Raw genomic sequence first — 19,660 nt, forward strand, 5'->3', positions numbered from 1 at the left:
TGTTACTTTTGAGCAAATAATTTTTTTTTGTTTTCTCTGCTGCTTTATTACAGATCATAAAAAAGCTCATAGAGAGGAAACAAGCTCAGATACGAAAAGTTTATCCTGGCCTTTCTTGCTTCAAAGATGGAGTACGGCAGATTCCTATAGAAAGCATTCCTGGAATCAGTATGTATCAACCTCTTCTAATGTAGAACAGAAGCAGAACAGCTCAAGAAAGGTCCAAGACTAGAAATACTAATGTAGCCACGTATTTCTTTTTGATTAAAATCTAATTGTTTTGGTCTATTGATTTGATTTCTATGAAGATCGTTGTGTTTCCAGTACAGTGGCTGTCTCTGAGACTTCTCCAGGGCATCCCAGGCTGTTGCTCTTTTATGTACTTTTGTGTAATTTTACTTATACGTGATCCCTCTTGGATTTATAGTGTAGTGTAGGCAGTAATTTCTCTTTGGCACCACTGCTGTGCACTGCACTCCTGTGCAATGATGTGTTCTATACTAAACATGGACTTACAGGACAAAACAGAATTATAACATTTAAGTATCACCTTTTGGGGGATTTTTTTCAGTGTGCTTTTCTGCAGTTTATTCTCTGTCCCTAGGGAATCAAATTGGATAACTTTGATATCATTATTCTTTACAGAGGTTGTGGTAAAATACGTATTGAATTATTAAAAAAATGTGTGTTTCATGTAGGAATATTTTAGGATCTTTTCAGCAGTCTGGAGAAAGAGGCATGTAGGAAATTGAACGGGGCTGTAAGCTAAATGGTTGTGTTATTTATTAGGAGTAGCTTTTATTAAAACAAAGCCATTTTACTACAGCAGTGCTGAAATGGAATAAGTTTTTAGAGTTGCAATAACTCAGTTAATGTTTTGACCTACTGTAGTTCCCATGTAATCTCTCATGTTGTTGGTGTACAGGAGAGACTGGCTGGAAACCAAGTGGAAAAGAAAGAGGGTAAGTGCTACACAAAGTAAAATGATGAAGCAGTTTGGAGGTTCCTTTGACAGAAGTCTTTAAATAATGTCACTTGATATTTCCTCCCATCTACTGGAAAATAGATAAATAATCTGCAAGGGATGAGTTCCTAAATTGTTTTTGGTTTGGTTTTTTTTTCCCCAGGGTGGGTGGGTGGTGGTTTTTTGGTTTATAAAATTAAATTTTATTTCTTTCGTAAATGGCTTGAAACTTTGGAGTTTCTTTTAGGTAAGATGCATGTCACAGGAATGAAGATAAGGGATTCAAGCTAATCTTTTTGTATTCATATTTTCTTTCAAGTAAGGAATCCAAGGATCCAGATCAACTTTACAGCACATTAAAAACCATCCTGCAGCAGGTGAAGGTGAGTGCTAGTTCTAGTTTACCTTCTGTAAAGATTTTTAAAAGATTTCCAATATAGAGTTTCCATATTAGATACCTTACTTTTTTCTTTACCAAAGAGCCATCAAAGCGCTTGGCCCTTCATGGAACCTGTGAAGAGAACAGAAGCTCCTGGATATTATGAAGTTATAAGGTTTCCCATGGGTAATGCCATTAACATTTTTTAAGTATAGAGTTTAAAAATCTTTATAGCCAAAGACATAGCAGATAAATTGTAATCTGATTGTTTTATGTTGAAAGATATATATTACTGGCAGCTAAATAGCTTGAAGCTCTGAAGTGCCAAGAGTATGATGCTTCTGTCCTTTGAAATTTATGACTGCTTTGTGACCTTTGTGAAGCATCTGTAGCGTATACATGTGAAATCTTAGTATGCCTGAGAGAGCCCTAGCAAGCTCTTCAGCGGTGCAGTCAGCTAGAAACTTTTGAGACTGAGCTGGTTTTTGTGAGCTGTACGAATATGTTCTTGTGTGTGGTAACTGGTCATTGCAGATCCTACTGGTATGTTAAAAAAATCTCAAGGCAAACTTTCAGGAGCACCTGAGCATTTGAATTGCTTTGAAAAACAGATTTAAGCTTTCTAAATGACAGAGAAAATCTTTTCAAAAGTAGGTTTTTCTAATTCAGTCTTAACAGTTTGCTCCAATGTAAGTGTAGGAAAATGCTTCCTGCAACTGATTTGCAAGGTAACTTTTATCTTTGTATTTTAGATCTGCCAAAGTTGTCCGAGGTGGTTTATTTATTTATCTATTTATTTATATTTTTAAATCATGCAGCTATTTTTTATGCAGGATTACTTGCAACAGGAAGTACACAACTGCTAATAACGTTTTTGTTTGCTTTTGACTGCTGGGTCATGTAATTTCACTGATGATTCAGCGCTGTTCTAAACAGATGCTTGTTTTGATTTGTATTGCAGCAGATTTAAAACAGAATCCTGCTCTTCCCTCATTGTTCATGCAGTACTCACCTCCATCTTTCTGATTACAGTATCTGTACCTTTTAAGGTTATTAGAGAACGAAATACAAGTTCATTGCAGGCTCCTATCAGTCAGTTGCTCAGAGGATGAAAGTATTCATGTTGCTTTGCATAGGCTCCCAGCCTGTATATACGAATTTGGCTTAATGATTAATTTTTTTTTTAATATCCAACTTATAATTTCCAAACAGTGAATATATGTGTACTTCATAAAACAGCAGCCGGCTTCCTGTATCCCTGACACAATTGTATTTTCTAGCAATGAAGAAAAAGAATGTTGACACCCTCCCGTGGCAGTTTTCTCTTTCTGCTTTTCTGAACAGAAACTAGATCTAGATGGCTGTTTAATCTCAGCAGTGGTTACGAAGAACTTACTGCCTAGGTTGGCAAACCTAAAGTAGGAATGTTGTCTGTTCTTTCTTTGTTCAGATGTATTACATTGGAGGTGGGGGCAGTGGCTCTCATTTCAGGATTAAGCGGAGGGCTTTGGTTTAGTTTTGTGTTGTTTTTTTCAGCTAAGGAACCCAGCACAACTAAACCACGTTTTGATTCATGATCAACTTCTGCTTGCTTTCCGCTCTCATTGTCAGCAAGCTGATACTGAGCAAAAATCACTCAGACATCATTTCAATTAAAAAGAAACAGCATTGCCTTTTCTTATGCTATCACATACAAGAGAGAACATTTTTCTTTACGTTTGCATACAGACTAAATTGTACAATAGTTGAGAGATATGGCTGTAGGGTTTTTTGGCTACCTTCTAAGGTCAGTTCTCATGTATAAACACTTTTTTCCTCTGTTTTAAGTGCTCTCTCAGCTGCTGCTTTTCAATAAATTTTTATTTTTTTTTTTTCCATCTGCAATACAAAAGCTGTATGGCTGAGTGACAGATGGAGCCAACCTTTCACTGTAGTTAGAGGAGAACAGTTTAACTGACCAGCCAGGCAATGTTTGCGTTAGGGTGAGCTGAACAGCCTTCTCTGCTGGATACTACAGTTAGACTATGGATATCTAATTTAGATGTAGGCACCTAAATTTCAGATTTAACGGGAGCTGAATGAGCCTTTGCTTTTTCGAAATATTGTGCAACACCAGTGCATGGCAAGTTATATATCATTGGAAGAGGTATCTGAAAGCATCCGTCAAACTTTTCTTAAATAATTCCCTCTTGTCAATTTGACAGGGTTTTTCTCTATTTTACCGAAGTCGAATCTCCCTTAAAACAAAACAGTCCAAAAAAAGCAAACCAAAACAAAAATATCCACAACCGTATTTTAAAATCTTAAGTTTTAAGGTTTAATTCTTTTGCACTGGAGGTCTTTGATCTCTGCTTTCCTTGCAGTACTTGTTGGCAGTAAGTCTTCTCCATTTCAGTCGTTTCTGTTAAGGCTTCACAAAGGTGCTGCAGAAGCCTGGCTCAAGCGTTGCTAAAAAAAGAGTTGTTAGAGCATCTTAGGTGAGAAAAGCCAAGGCATCCAGCACACCTCCCACTGCTTCTATTCCTAGAACACTTGTAACATAGACAAAATTTTTAAATGCCTGATAGGAATTGCTGGAGGGCACTGAGATGATTTACGTATTTTATGGATGACTGATTTTAATATAAAGGAAAACATTTTTAAAGAATGTTCTGCAAGTAAAGGTTTTGCACAGTACGTTGAAAGCAGGAGAGATCTGTTCTCACATGACTCTTAAAGGGATACAAAAGTATAAACCCTACATATATTTTTATTATATCTTCAGAGTGTGGAACATTTAATCTTTTTTCAAAGCTGCAAGTACTGCTTGTGGTATAGAGAGATGTCTCTTCTCTGCTGTGTTCACACAGAAGTGAGGATTTCAGGTTAACATACATGTTTTGTGATGTTTGAATTCTTTGCTTATACATTCCTAAGGCCTCCTCCAGTACAGCGGACAACAGCTTCAATTGCTGTTGAAGCTAAAAAAGGGACCGTGCCTTAGATGAAGGCAATTCTAACTTCCAAATCCTAACTTTGCCAGTTCATGTTAAATGGCAAATCAGTTTAAAGAGATATTGCGTACAAAAAGTATTTGAATCAAACGCTGTTAATCTATTTTTCTCCTGTACAGATCTCAAAACAATGAGTGAGCGACTCAAGAATAGGTACTACGTGTCTAAGAAATTATTCATGGCAGACTTGCAGCGAGTCTTTACAAATTGCAGAGAGTACAACCCCCCTGAGAGTGAATACTACAAATGTGCCAATATACTGGAGAAATTCTTCTACACAAAAATTAAAGAAGCTGGATTAATTGACAAGTGACACTGTCTTTTTTACAACCAATCAGTGTGCCTACTTTATGGGCAGGGAAAGCCGTTACATATCTGAGTTGTGGAACTTTAAGGTTTCAAGAAACTTCTGTTTAATACTTAGCACTTTTGAAAACCCTTTTAGTTTTGCAAACATGTATTATACTGAAGTTACAAAAATTATTTTATTAAAATGCTTTATAGTGTATTTAATTACGGAAAATTTCTTTTGTGTGCCCACTACCCTATGTTCATAATAAGTTTATCAGCTACAGCCTCAAATCCCACAAAACACGTGGGGAATTGCACATGTTTGGGAAGGTGAAGAGGATTCCCAGACAACAGATGTTATAGCTTACTTAATGCAGTACCTATTTGATAAAGTTTTATTATTTTTTTTCCAGTTAAAAAAGTAACAGTAAGGGAAAACAACAGCTGGGGGGGTTTTCTGAAACACTTGTTCCTTTGTAGAATCTTTTTATAAGATATTATTTTTTAAAAGAAACACTCAGCTGGTTGAGAAGCTGTGAGAGAAGAGCAGCCAGTTCTGAAAAAGGACTGCCTGTTATCTTTGATAGATGCAAGTTTTTTCTATTCATTTTGGGTTTTGATAAATATTTTACCTGCAAATTGTAATCTCATAACCACTATTTAAAAAAAAAACAAAAGAAATACCTGGCTAGATGTGTAATGTCATAGTGACTTGGCTTATGCAGGACATAAGTACCCAAAATGACTTCAGGGAGTCTGATTTGGATACACCAGACAATTTCAATTGGCTTAGTAGAGTTAAGGTTTTGATGCACTTCATGATTCACCCTATTTACTACTCTTCACTGATAAATACTTTAGACTATTCAGCAGAGATAAGCCTATTGTACACAAAAGAAGTCAACATATGACAGCTTCTGGCTTATATACTTGGCTCTGTGGTAAACTGGATTTTCTACCAAGCTTTATTGTAAATGCTTATTAATTAACTGTGATTATTTAGACCCAGGAACATATTAACATTTTACAACTCATGGTAGTATATCTTCAAATTGAGCATTTAGATATATATAAAAATATATATATATTTTGCTGCTTACACTACATTTAAGAGGTACACCTAACTTCCTAACAGATCAGTGCAGGCCAAAAAAGTTGTCACTTGACATTTTCTAATTAGTTTGTAACTGTAAATTATAATTGCTTTTGTGAAAAACAGATTTAACCTCTATCCTTGGTGTTTTATATTTACAGATGTTACACTGGTAAAATTCAATAGTTATAAGACTGAAAAAAACCCCAATCCTGTGCTGTGTCAAAGAATATATTCCTGCAAAATGCCTGTGCAATGTTAAATCACAAGTCGATTCAGTGAGTAGATGTCAGGGACTACCTGGAAGTAGTAAATGTGGTACACAAGGTATTCAAAATGTTAACACTAGACTTGCCATAGTGTTTTGTATGAGATTAGTCTGACCTGCATTTGGCTCTATAACAAAGGTACAGTGAGTATTTTTTTTTCTTAATAGCCAGTACTGGATGCTATAATCCTGTTTTGTAGATTGGGCCTACAGATGCACCTGTTAAGCTTGGTATCCTGTGAAATTTTGTTATTTTCAGAGTAGATTTTCTTACCGTCTTTCGATCAGATTGTCTCTTCTATATTGAAACATTTGTTTTCTAATTTAAGAATTAATATTTTCATAGATACTGTGCAATAAGGTTATGGTAGGATATGTGGTTTTTGCAAATGCTTTAACAGCTGATGAACTTTACATTTGTAAAATTAATATATTGTACTGGTACAGAATAGTTTTAAATTATATATGTACAAAACCCTTATTTTGGTCTCTTTTTTCATTAATTAGTTCTTGTACTGCAAATAAACACACTGAAGCAATTTCAAAACTGAGCACAGTGAATCCACAAGAGTGCAGCCATTGCATCTTCCCGGTACACCAGAAGATATGCAAAAAAGCCTCTGAGTTCACTGGGAGCATGGTGCTCTAACCTGAGCGGAGAATTCAGTGTGGAAGGCTGTGTCTGTTCCAAGTAGCATTCCCAGCTCATACTGAGCTGCAGTGCTGTTAGTCCTGGCTCTTCAACATCTCAAAGCATTCTTTAACTTCACTTTTTAACAGCTTTGATTTTTCACCTTGAAGCATGCTTATGCTGTTTTCTCATTGTCGTCTCTTGTATCCACAAGGCACAATATACATAAGCTACCATCCATGTGGAGCTTATACTTGCACACTATCTCCATGATGTTACTCAGATGGTACACATTTTGCGTGCCGTAAACTCTGCATCTGTCTAATGCCTGACAAATAGAGAGTATGAAGATTTCCCCCCCACCCCCCTCATCCACCAAGATTTAGTCCTGTGCCACATCACATGAAAGTGCACTGTTTGGAGGGTAGCAAGTAGTGGTGAAGAGGCTTAGCTGTTGTCCTAGACGCATCTAGGAATATCAGTCAGTTGAGATTAGGTGAGCTAGACTGACACCCCCTTACAGTTGTGATGGAACAGTACCAACCACTTCTTCAAGCTTATTCAGTCCAGAAAAAAACCCCAGACGCACCACACATGTCTTAGGCTGCTCTGTTACCACACTGTTCTTTTTCTGTCCCTGATAAACAGCTGTTACATATTTGTTTGCTGAAAGAAGAGAGCAGCTGAAGTTCAAGCATTCAAGCTTAAGTTCCTATAGTAATAAAGTGTTTCAGAGCGAAGACAGCAAAGCCCAGAGCTAGAATTTTAGCATACAAATGGAAGGGTAAGTCGCAACTCCAACATCAAAAGGCTGTGGTGTGAAGATGTGCTGTGAACAAATACTTTCAAATACTCAGTAAGTGCAGCTTTTATTATTACTGTTGAGAGTTAGCGAGACAGTAATTAACACTCTATACATTTTTATTACAAAAGGGAGAGATCTTATACCTATTGAAGCGGGAGAGGTGAGATAGGTAGTCTTGCACCACAGATGAAGAACCTGTATTTTTGTACTTTCCCACTATTTATTTTGAAGGTAGCTGTCTTCTTTGTATTCACGCATCCATTACTACTTCTTAAATGTTTCTCAAGCAAAGAAAAGCTGGTTTGAATGCTCCACAACCTTGAAAACTTGCTGGACAGTTTAAAGCAGTATGTCAGAAGAACACTACTGTTAATCATACCTGTTCAGATTTGGCAGATCTTGCCCTGGTAAAGGCACTTTGCAAAGCAGGGCCAAAATTATTATGAAGTCCTTATGTTACACTCCACCAAGGCAGAGCACTCTTCACTGACCTTCACAGATAACTGGAGAGGAACAAAGTAAATTTAAGCGGATTGTAACTTGCATTGATAGCACTACCAACCAACCCTAAAATTGCTACTTTTAAGAGCTCCAGCTACATGATCAAAATACTACTGACAGTCTTGCCTCTGAGAAATGCTTACACTGCGTAAGGTGGGGAAGGAGTACACTGTGCAGCATGCCTGCTGCTCACATTGCATGGTTTCTATACTTGCTTCCAGTGGAGCAAAAAGAACACCAACCAGCACCAAGCTGTTTCTGAACACTTAAGACATTTATTATGAGCTTCAATATGAAACTACAACCATTACATAAACAAGGTCTGAACAAACATTAAAAAAACCGCAAAAACATTTGATCTTAAGTGCCTGAAGTTCACCTTTGCCAACCGCTGCGGGATCAAGCGGGGTATAAGTCATGATATAGGGGTGGCCTCTTCTCAAAAGAGTTTGAATGGAATCACCTTAGTTATAGGAGTTGTCTTGTGTCTTCTATATCATTAAAAAGAGCCACTGGATTAAAACCAAACCCCCTTAATTTTATATCCTTAATATTAGACATACAGAAATAGCCGCATATTGGTGTTGGAATTTGTGCAGCAGTAATTTCCTGGATGAAAGATTCTTTCTTCATGGAGAAATCTCAATGACAACCAACAAATTTCTCATTGTATTTTGACAGAGGTTCTTGCTTAATAGAAGAGCGTTTAGTATCTTTTTTCTGCTTGAAAATTGGAGAATTCAGAAAGTTTATATCTGTAAAAGGATCTCCTCTCCTGAGTTTCCTGGTTAAGAACATAAAAAAAACAAAACCAAAAACACAAACTAAAGAAAAGGCAAAATTGAGTTTTGTTCCCCACATCACTTAAAATATGACTTTTCAGCTAGTAAGTTCAATTTCACATGAACTATTTAGTATTACTAGCATCAGACATCTCTTTGAATGTTTTGTTAATAACTTATTTCTAATATTTAAATAATCCCTTCAAATCCTCTGTTTGATGGAGTATCATGAACTTTGTATCAAACTGGAAAGTAGGACACCTACCCTGCAATACTTGGTTCTTTATAGCTCACAGTAAGAGTACAGCTTCGCTTGCGTTTTGAAGATGGCAGTCCTTCACCTTCTGGGACAACAGTTGCATTCCCAGTGCCAGGGAGCAATGAAGCTGTATTGGTAACATCACAAAGATGACGACGAGATGGCTCAGAAGGCTGCCCTGGGAAGAAATTAAGCACACTTCAGACAGTTCAGGCAAGCTAGCTTAAAAGAGAATGTCAGTGAACATACTAGATGACAATAATAGTTATAGCTGAGTTACTTAACATCTTTTCACTTAAGAGTATGTAAGATGATGAACTCGGGATTTTAGTTTGGAAAATAAATTAACACTAAGCAGTGCCAGGCAAAGCGTGATTTGTTACTCCACTTTTCTCTCAATTTATACTCTTGTTCTCCTCTCTTTCCTCAGCTTTAATACATCATTAAACACATCTAAAATACCGTATTAATTCATTGTTGACCAATTTCTTAAACAAAACATATCTTTATTTCCAATTTCTGCTGGGGAAAAAAATTAAGGCAGACAGAAGAATTAATCTAACAGTTGCTATAACATTATTCTTTTTGTATATATTAAAAAACCGAAACTAAAAAAAGCCTAAATCCCTTAAACAGTGTAATCTCTCAAGGAAACAAAACCAATTACAGGACACTTTCTGTACTTACTAATGTACTTGTCACTTGATTTATTGCTTTCAGCCTGTTTTTCATTATGGAGTTTCTGCTCGCGCAGTGCCAAACATCTTTTAGACCTTGGCCTTGCATGGACTGGCGATGTATCCGTCTTGCCCACCGAACTTTTCCTTTTTTTTGATTTACTCTGGAAAGGTTCATAGAGGCTGTCATCCGAGTCTTCTTCAGTATCACTCGACTTGATGGTGCTAGTGTCAGATAAGTCATCTTTGTCATCCACACCAGTATCTGCATCATTCACCTTATTTTGTTTAAAAGGTGTAACATGGACACGCTCTTCAGAATGAAAGTCATAAGCATCACTGGAGCCACCCAAAAAATCCGACTTTTCTTTGGAAGCCTCTCTACTCTGTCTTTTTTTTGGTCTTTGTCTGGAAGTATTTTTAGGCCATTCCAGTTTTCCCTTCTGATGCTTCTCTTTCCTTACTTGAGAGTCTTCTCCGCTTTTACAAGCACGTTGTTTAAGATCAGAATTATTGTTTACACATTCATGTTGTTTAAGATCAGAATTATTGTTTAAGTTGAACTGTGTAGTTTCAGAATCCACCTGCCTCAACACCAGCTCTGAACCTACCTCATTTTCATTCAACCGAGAAATATCTGAATTTATGTTTTCTACAGTACACTTCTCTAGACTTTCCTCAAGTCTATTCTCATGCTCTTTAGAAAGCTCTTTTGTTGAATCAGGTGCTTCTGAACAGTCCAAGACACCAGTGCAAAGTTCAACATGATTTCTCATCTTTGAATAGCGACGCCTGGTGGACACACTTTTTGGTAATGCATTACCAAATCCATCCTCTCCCCTTGAGGAAACATTTTCCAGCTCTGACCCTATGTTGTCCACATGAAAATCAGATGTTCGTCCTTGTAATTAAAGACAAAAAGTCATATTAAAGCTAAATAGCACAAAACCTTAAATGGTTGTTACAGATTCTGAACCTGTCAAAAATTAAGACTATTCTTAGAATTTTCTCCATAGATTTGTATGAGCCAGTATTTGGCAGTCAAGATAAGCTGTTAATTTAGCTTCCAAACAGAAAACAGTTAAGTATATGACATGAGGATTTTCCTCTAAACTGTTCTATTTAGAAAGGTTATCTACAGGTAATTTATTTTAAGCATTTAGCTTTGTTAACAATTGTTGATTTCATAAGTGATGATGCATGACTAAAGATTACTTTACTCTGTTGAACTGTTTGGTAGATAATGACATTAGATTGCAGGTATCTAGAAGACAAAGCATTTTCAAATTCCTCCTCCATTTTGTTATGTGTCTTCATTCAAAAAGTCTACCAGTTGCCAACGTTTATATATAACCTTTATGACAATGAGTGGAAAATTACTTGACAGTTACTTCAAAAATCAGTAGTTAAAACATAACTTATACTCACACATTTCCACCCCCACTCCCCCCCGATTCAGAATAGAGCAGTGTCTGATACTTCGATTTAGTTACCTTTGTCTGGAACTATTTTGATCAGGGAAATGGCATTGTCAGATTCCTCACAGATCTCCGACACAGAATGAGCCAGCTCATTTCTATCACTATCAGCCTCCATCCCACTTGGAAGTACTTGATCATATCCATCAGCACACTGTAGAGGTCCTCTAGAGAAAATACCAAAGGTAGTATTTACTGAATAGCACTATATTTTATTATAATTAACTACTTCATTACACTGGATATCTTCCCTTTTTCTAATCAGAAAATTAAGCTTACTGTCACTGAATTTTCAAATATAAATAGGTATTAATAAAAGATACTTACACTGAACGTATTTGTCGTACGACACTGGAACTATTTTCAAGAACTGAAGAAAACACTGTATGATTCTGTCAACAAAATAGATCTTACTGTGACTAAACAGCTGAAACAAGCCTGCAACATATACAAATTTTAGACAACAGCCAGGTTACCCACAGGAAGGCCAAAGAGGCCCTTGACTACTTCTTTCTGGCTGGCTCACGTAAAGTGCTGTGGGATCTCACGTACTCAGCCCCTGCCAGTCAGCACATTCATCACCAGCCCAATCATAGAGATAGTGGACAGAGGAAGGAACTGTGAGGATGGTACAGGGAACAAGACACAACCCCATACAAAATCAGGGTGCCCCTATCACCTTGTAGCAGAGCCTCAGGCCCACTAACAACCTACTACACACCCCCACAGTGTGCACCCCATGCTGTGCTAGGAACTGTGGGACTAGTCATACCTCCAAACTAAGGTTCAAGTCTCAAAAACTATGTGCATCCATGCTGGAAGGAAGAAGAATTAACAGAAATCCTGCCCTCAAGAGGAAAAGGTACTTACGACACCTGTGGAACACAAATTCTTTACTGGACCAAGGAGATCAATTGAGTCAAGTAAATTCTGAGAAACTTTTGAAATTATCTCATTCACGGCTGACAGCTGATTCTAATGGACAAAAGGAAGAAAGTACCGTGTTACTGTCATACTCCAGTATCTACTACCAGTGGAATAACTTTTTACCAGTATTAGGAGATTATTAAATCCTGAAGATACCTGTGTCAGGTACCTTCATCTGTGATAGAAAAAAAATGACATTCACAGAAGACAGATTTTAATTAAAGAAGAGTAGCCAGAAAATAAAAAAAAGATTAATTTATAACTAGGTTAGGTGAAAATATGAAAAAACTCATTCTATGTATTGAGTCAATTTTTTATGAAACACTTAAGATCATAAAGATATCAGTGCATTGGTGTAGATTCTGATGTTCAGCTTCACTAAATCATCAGGTTGTTAATAATACCTCAACAAGTCCTTGTGCCTGCTTGAACCCAAGATTTCTTTGCAAGTCAAACATCTGAACCTTCAGATCCTGGTAGTCTTTCCTTAAATGAAGAATGGTAGCCTGGGCATCCCTCAGTTTGATCTTTTCTTCTTGCAAAGCCTGAGCTAGAGCTTTGTTGTTTGCTTGGATGCTCTTCATTTGCATGGAGCTGTTGGCTGTAACAGGACAGTGAGTATTTCAGCTTAGCTTAAAAAGAAAATAATTATGAGAATTGCTAAGATACTTAAGCATCTTACTTGCTTTTTTGCACTTTACAGCAGAGACCTGGCTAATTTTACCCAACCTCATCCATTTCTGATTTCTTTTCTCTTTCATTCGTTCTTTTATGTCACTCAGACTGTCTTTGAAGGGCTTTTTCAAGCATTCAGCCATCTTCTACCTTCAGAGATACAAAAAAAAAAGTGAAGAACTCATTAAGCTGGTGTTGCACAGTGCTCCCCAACGCCAAAAGGAACAGAGAAACAAGGGTAAAGCTTATTTTTAAGTTGCATACGCACACGTAGAAGAGACGAACAAATACGATGAGACACACAGCTACGGCCATTTTCAAAATGATTTTTGCAGCATGGCTACTGTCACTATTATCTGTTATCTGAACAGCAAAACGCACGGTGCCCGCGGCGAAGACCAGGCCGAGGCCTCAAACCACTCGCATCGGGGCGGTAAGGCGCGTAGCGGGGTGCGGCGGGGAGGGCGGGGCAGGGGCGCCCGCGAGGTGTGGGAAGCGGGCCCCCGGCTCCTCGAAGTGAAGGAAGACCCTCAGCCGCCGCCACCCACCGACCGACCAGCCGTACCTCCTCAGGAAGGAGCATACACCGCCGGGCACCTCCCACGCGCGGCCGCGGCTGCCCGAGCCCCGGACGGAGGCGGCACCGCGGCCGTTTGCCCGCCAGCCGCCGTCCCCCGCAGAGCCTCGGCTAGGCCTGATCCCGGCAGCAGCCGCCACCCGCCCGCTCGGCCTCAAGGGAGAGGAAGGGGCGGCAGGCCGTCCCCGCGAGCGCGTCTCGGCCGTTGGCACCCCTCCCCGACGTTCAAAAACCACCGCCGCGCCTTGCCATTGGTGAGACCGGCGCGTGGCGTCCCGGCTCATCCGGGTCTCGCTCTTGGCCCCGCCCCCGGCGCCGCACCGCAGGTGCCGCCCCCCCTCCACGCGCCGTCCCCCTTCCATGCGCCATCCCCGCCCAGCCCTTTCTCCACCCCTCCTAATCTCGCCCTGTGGAGCCGCACTGGGTCTGTGGGGGTCGTGGTGGCTGTTAGCGGGCCCACAGGGCGTCCCGGGGTTCCTGTCCCCCGCCCCGGGGCTCAGGGCTGACGGGCCGGGTGGGCCCTGACGCGCCTCCCCCGGTCGTATGCCCGGCTCGGGTCTTGCGCTACCTCAGCTGCTGTAGTGGAAAGACACACAGGCAGAACAACAGCTGTTTATTAAACAGCCACACTAGGAGATAAAAATCGTTAGTCTGAGATATTTTACTTAACAGCAATTGCTTGTTGCAGTGGTAACAAGATGAGCCTTTCCCACTCTTCCTGGACCATGCTTCATGTGGAGGGCTCCTAAATTGTGCTCTTGCAGCTTGAAACAAAAATACTGTAAAAGCTACAGAATTAAACCTATTTTCAAACACTTATTTAATGAAAGAAAATGTTCGGAAATCCCATTGGTAAGGTGATGGCAACTGCTGCTCTGTGAGGTTTATGCGTGGCGGGGCGGTGAAGCGTAGGATAAACATGGCTGAGGCGAGGCTTGGCCCGTCCACGAGGGGGGCCTCCCTGGGGAGCACTAGGCTTGAGGCCGCTGTCCGCCTCCCAACCACCCTGTGAGCCTTTTCTTTGATTACATCATTCTTGTAAAAACTGTAGCTGATTAGTAAATGCTAATATCTATGCATACTGAACATGGACTCCTGAACTGTGATTAAACACTGGTTTATGATGGGAGAAGAAAAAAAAATCAAATAAGCAATATCTTAAACAGTGGAATAAATGATACCATTTTATCTGAGAAATTAGGATTTTGTAGCTACTACATTTTTTCTTTCCTAACAGCTGCTCCTGCCTACTTTATTTTATTCATTACAGCTTGGATGTAGTGTGGCAAGCTGATTTCAAACTTGAAAAATTTTCATAGATCGTGACAGAAACCATAGTCCATGATATGTATGCATTTATCCGTTCCCACTTCTATGAAGAGTATGTATTTTTTGTTTCTCCAGCTGCAAATAGCTGGCCTTATCTATGTAGTGTTTACAGTAGTGTAAATAAATATCATTCAACTTACTCTGTTACTTCGTCAATAGATACTGATAAAGTAGGATTGCATTTCCTGTTAACAAATAAGTTACCTTCCAGAGTTCCTTAGGCAGCATGATGATCCCCTTTTGAGACATGAAATAATGTCAAAAAGAATCACAATTTCTTTAGGATTCAGCATGAAAAGCTAAGAGTAAATTAAACACATTAGACCCTCTTACTCAGTTAGTAGTGTCACACAAAACCAGAGCAACACAATTTAGTTTCTCTTTACATCTTTTTGCTTCTTTCTGTCTGCTTGCTGAGTCTACCAAACGCCTACCAACCCATCCTTCGAGACTCCAAACAACCCTCCCAAAACAAAAATAAAATCCCACAGGCCTGTGGAAAAAAGAAAAAAAAGAAAAAAAGAAGAAAAAGAAATACTGGATATTAAAAATCACATACCCACTAGCAATACCTGCTTTCTGATATTGTACAATTAACCTTGCATCCGTTTCCTACAGGCCTCTTGCTGTTTTACAGGCAATAATTGGTCGTACTCCTCTGCTCAACAGCAGCTAACAGCCTCATCTGGATCCTTGCAAACAGCTCTCTCTAAATATTAGATGAAATTAGCTCATTGAACTCAACTTCTGGAGGCTTCGGGGGTTGCTTTGTTGTTTTTTTCCCTCAGCTAAACACTAGCTATTCTAACTAAAAGTAACACCCTTCCCTACAAACTTTGCCTCACTTAAAGCTAGCAGGTGTTTTGCATTTGGCCAAGTAGCAATCAGTAGTTTCTAGTAATGCTGGAAAGGCCTTTTAGCCCTTAGTCATTCATTTGCTTGGCGTGAATGGCTGAGCCCAGAGAGTTGTAGTGAACAGAGCTAAATCCAGTTGGCAGCCTGTCATGAGTGGTGTTCCCCACGGCTCAGTTCTGGAGCCAGTTCTGTTTTAATATGTTTACCGATAATCTGGATGAGGGGATTGAGCGCTCCCTCAGTAAATTCGTAGATGATATCAAATTGGGTGGGAGCATTGATCTGCTTGAGGGTAGGAAGGCTCTACAGAGGGATCTGGACAGGCTGGATTGATGGCCCAAGGTCAACTGTATGAGATTTAACATGGTCAAATGCTGGGTTCTGTTCTTCAATCACAACAACCCCATGCAACACTACAGGCTTGGGGAAGAGTGGCTGGAGAGCTGCCCAGCAGAAAAGGACCTTGGGGTGCTGGTTGACAGCCAGCTGAACATGAGCCGGCAGTGTGCCCAGGTGGCCAAGAAGGCCAACAGCATCCTGGCTTGTATCAGGAACAGTGTGGCCAGCAGGAGTAGGGAGGTGATCGTGATCCCTGTACTTGTCACTGGTGAGGCCACACGTCAAATACTGTGTTCAGTTTTGGGGCCCTCACTACAAGAAAGACATTGAGGTGCTGGAGCTTATCCAGAGAAGGGCAATGAAGTTGGTGAAGGGTCCGGAGAGCAGGTCTTATGAGGCGAGGTTGAGGGAACTGGGCTTGTTCAGCCTGGAGGAGTCTGAGGGGAGACCTTATCGCTCTCTACAACTTCCTGAAAGGAGGTTGTAGTGAGGTGAGTGTTGGTCTCTTCTCCCAAGTAACTTGTGATAGGACAAGAGCAAATGGCCTCAAGGTGCATGAGGGGAGGTTTAGGAAAAATTTCTTTACCGAAAGAGTGGTCAGGATTGGAACAGGCTGCCCAGAGAGGTGGTGCAGTCACCATCCCTGGAGGTGTTTAAAAAATGTGTAGATGTGACACTTCAGGGCATGGTTTATGAGGCCATGGGGGTATTGGGTTGATGGTTGGACTTGATGATCTTAGAGGTCTTTTCCAACCTTAATGATTCTGTGATTCTATGAATATACTGATTGTGATGAACTGGGTTATTAAATGAAGTGATCATTAAATGAACTGGATTTGACTGAAGAAGAATGCTTTCCTCATTGCTATCTAAGTGCTACTCTTAATTACTTTTATTTCCCTGAGAACACTTATATCACGATGAAAAAACTCTCTTCACCTTTTTTCTTTCTACTGCATTTAATGTTACCCATCAATTTTGTTACATCTCTTTCAGAAACACTTTGGAATCTTTCTGCAGTTTATCTTTTGTTTTTTAATGTTGAATTTCTATGTCCTGATAATCACAGTTTTGCTCCTACCAAGGCGTGCCTATTTCTACGTTATTCTCATGTGAAGACAGTTGTATTTCTGTTAGATTATTTGCAGTTTACACCTTCTGTATTATTTTATTTATTTATAGTGTAGCGTTCCTAGCAGTGAATTTTTCTAGCTTGACTGACTCTTTTCTGTGAGCAATTTCACATTTTCCTCTATGAAGACTGATGCTGTGATTGATGCTAGAAGTGCTCTAGATTATTAGTTTATTTCTAGCGGGTGTACCCATGTGACAAAACAGTTGCTACTTTGACTGGAGTTGGTGGATTATTAAAAGGTTTGCTCTCGTCTTAGATTTACTGACTTATACTACAAGGAAAGAGTTGCTTCCTATAATCACAGCAAATTACAGGAAACAGGACAAGAGAAGACTGTGGGGGGATCTCATCAATACCTATAAATATCTGAAGGGTGGGTGTCAAGATTATGGGACTGGACTTTTTTCAGTGGTGCCCAACAACAAGGGGCAATGGGCACAAGTTGGAACACGGGAAGTTCCACTTAAATATGAGAAAAAACTAAAAACTTCTTTCCTGTGAGGGTGACGGAGCAGTGGAAGAGGCTGCCCAGGGAGGCTGTGGAGTCTCCTTCCCTGGAGACATTCATAACCCCCCTGGACGTGTTCCTGTGCCCCCTGCTCTAGGTGTGCCTGCTCAAGCAGGGGGGTTGGACAAGATCATCTCCAGAGGTCCCTTCCAACCCCTGTCATTCTCTGATTCTGTGATATTTCACTACCTCTATCAAAACAAGATACAGAGGTGGAAACTACAATGTATGCGATGCCGTGCATACTGTGAGGACAAAAGAAAAAGTGTTTACAATATACTATTATGTGTAATACCGAATTAATTAATACTGCAAAGTGTTCTGTGTTAGAGGACATCCTTAGAAGTTGCTCTTATGTACTACTGGTATTTCCTTCCTTTAGCTGGAGTGTGAGACTGGTTAGTGACACACAGGACTGTCATGCTTTCCATTACCTTTGGAGTTGGGGAAGATCATTTGCGCTCCTATGGCTTGCTGAGTCAGCTTTGTTCTCATTTCTTGTGACCTGCACACTCATGCTGCCTTGCAGTGCTTTCCTCCTCGACCATCAGATGGCTCATTTGTGAACTGCCTTCAAACTATTCGGTTCTAATCAGTTTTGAGTAGGACATGTGTAGCTATCATCAGCTTGGAAGTGTCATATCAGGAGTCTATTTGGTATGTGAGAGCTGTGGAGACTGCAGGATGCTGATGCACCCACTGCTTCCCTGAAAACAGAAAAGTAGCAAACATTTTTTGAAGATGCTGACATGGACTTGTATGAGCAAAAAGGTCATGTACTAACTTGATCAAGTTTGGCTGAAAATCCTGTAGAAATAATGAGCTGAAAAGATTTTGACAACCAGACAATTGATATTTGTCCTTCAGCAAGGTTAAAAGGAATTGTGAGCATCATCTAGGTGTCATTATTTTTCATGTATGTCTATATGTGCTATTTCTTTCACATTTCAGAATGATTTATCAAATTAGGCCCATAAGCTGCTAAACTTCAGACCACTTCTATTTTGGAATATGTTATTTGTAGTGTGTTCTCTATTCTAAGTTATTCATAACCACTTTCTAACTGCAATCTTTGTATTTTTCTTTCTTGAAAATACTTTGTTCTACTTACAACTAAAACCATGTAAGAGGAAAACAACCATGAGTTAATTGAAGCATGAGACAACATGTGTTTCATTAAGCTAAGATTAATAAGCTATAAAACAGCATACCTAAATTAATTGTATCAGTGTCTTTTTGACGTACATGTATATTCTAGAATGTTTTCAATTATTAATCAGTTTAATATAATTAAGGAGGTGAAAGATTAATAAGTATCTTGATCTGTTCATGAGAGAGATTCCAGAGAGGAAAATATATGCACTGATTTTTATATGACTCAGATATAGCTGTCTCTTCCACTACAGACATAATTTATTATAAATACTGTGATGTATACTCATCCAAGTTGCCACAAAATCTTTCCATTCAGTGCCAGGGAAAATCCTGAGTCCCAGAAGGGTGCCTTAATCCCATGGCACTATTACAACAATGGAAGTACCAGTCTGAAATCTTGGAACTACACAGATATAATGAGCAAAGGAGGAAACGTGAGTCAATGAAGTGTGTATCAGTTTAACATTTTCTCAATGTTTCCACTGAGTATATATCTTAATTTCATTATACCATCTGTCAGTTGACTAGAACCCTGACTTTCTCCAATATGCAGCAGTTATAGAACATGCAGTCAGAAGTAACATCCTCCCCCTCAAATTTTCTACCCCCAAATCTCATACCAACCTCTGTCTTATATTACTGAAGTGAGACTTATCGCTGGTTCTGGGTTTCCAGGAATTTTTAATTAAACATCGTTTTTTTTAAAAGCTTTAAAGTTTTCTTAACTGTTGAGTGGAATATTTACTGACAAAACTGTTTTTTTCTTTATAGTGTTTGTTTAAGTATGTGTCTTTCCAATAATTATTACCCATTTTTTCCTAATGAATAAATAGCTCAGGGACACAGTAATAGAATAGTGGCATAAGAGACAAAAGCAAAAATGTGCTCTTATCTGCATAGTAGATCTTGATGATGAGGATGATGGTGATACTATCTGACATAAAGGAACAACCTTATTCATGGATACAAAAGCATATCTTAGTTTAGCTTTTTTTAACGCTGAAACACCTGTTATAGTCTGAAGGGTCAATATTAACCA

At 39.3% G+C, this 19,660-nt stretch overlaps 2 protein-coding genes across 8 annotated transcripts in view; one reads left to right on the forward strand and one right to left on the reverse strand.

Annotated features, from left to right (window-relative positions):
• KAT2B (lysine acetyltransferase 2B) overlaps positions 1-6,469 on the forward strand; it is a 45,150-nt gene extending 38,681 nt beyond the window's left edge. Inside the window, exons 14-18 of one of the 6 annotated variants that reach the window (XR_012658951.1) lie at positions 54-168; positions 926-962; positions 1,288-1,347; positions 1,445-1,529; positions 4,456-5,308. Coding sequence is in view for 3 of the 6 variants with exons in the window: in XM_075083222.1 (XP_074939323.1) it covers positions 54-168; positions 926-962; positions 1,284-1,347; positions 1,445-1,529; positions 4,456-4,649 (495 nt within the window). In the remaining 3 variants the exon portion in view is untranslated. Of the gene's footprint in view, positions 1-53; positions 169-891; positions 963-1,283; positions 1,348-1,444; positions 1,530-4,455 lie in introns of all 6 variants that reach the window. The other 5 variants (XR_012658952.1, XM_075083222.1, XR_012658953.1 and 2 more) reach the window with 5 other exon arrangements.
• Positions 6,470-8,178: 1,709 nt separating this feature from the next.
• Positions 8,179-13,605, reverse strand: SGO1 (shugoshin 1). 2 transcript variants are annotated; one of them, XM_075083223.1, is made up of 9 exons: positions 13,289-13,605; positions 12,731-12,873; positions 12,453-12,649; positions 11,992-12,096; positions 11,449-11,513; positions 11,137-11,288; positions 9,654-10,544; positions 8,973-9,144; positions 8,179-8,709 (listed from the first exon to the last, which is right to left on the reverse strand). In XM_075083223.1, the coding sequence occupies exons 2-9, from the start codon at positions 12,864-12,866 to the stop codon at positions 8,568-8,570; spliced, it is 1,860 nt and encodes a 619-aa protein (XP_074939324.1). In that variant the 5' UTR covers positions 12,867-12,873; positions 13,289-13,605; the 3' UTR covers positions 8,179-8,567. The 2 variants fall into 2 exon arrangements, with proteins under 2 accessions (XP_074939324.1, XP_074939325.1); XM_075083224.1 differs by having other exon boundaries at positions 12,735-12,873; positions 13,289-13,433.
• Between the last annotated feature and the right edge of the window lie 6,055 nt (positions 13,606-19,660).

The sequence above is a fragment of the Phalacrocorax aristotelis genome, chromosome 2 (assembly GCF_949628215.1).
Source record: "Phalacrocorax aristotelis chromosome 2, bGulAri2.1, whole genome shotgun sequence".
In the NCBI taxonomy this organism is placed as follows: domain Eukaryota; kingdom Metazoa; phylum Chordata; class Aves; order Suliformes; family Phalacrocoracidae; genus Phalacrocorax; species Phalacrocorax aristotelis.

Bases quoted from the DNA above. Each gene is read 5' to 3' on its own strand.
- SGO1 (XM_075083223.1), bottom strand. From the start codon at position 12,866: ATGGCTGAATGCTTGAAAAAGCCCTTCAAAGACAGTCTGAGTGACATA. The intron at 10,545-11,136 runs GTAACTAAATCG...TTTAATTACAAG, and splicing joins CAAAATAGTTCCAGACAAAG to GACGAACATCTGATTTTCAT. The intron at 9,145-9,653 runs GTAAGTACAGAA...ATTTCTTCCCAG, and splicing joins ATCAAGTGACAAGTACATTA to GGCAGCCTTCTGAGCCATCT.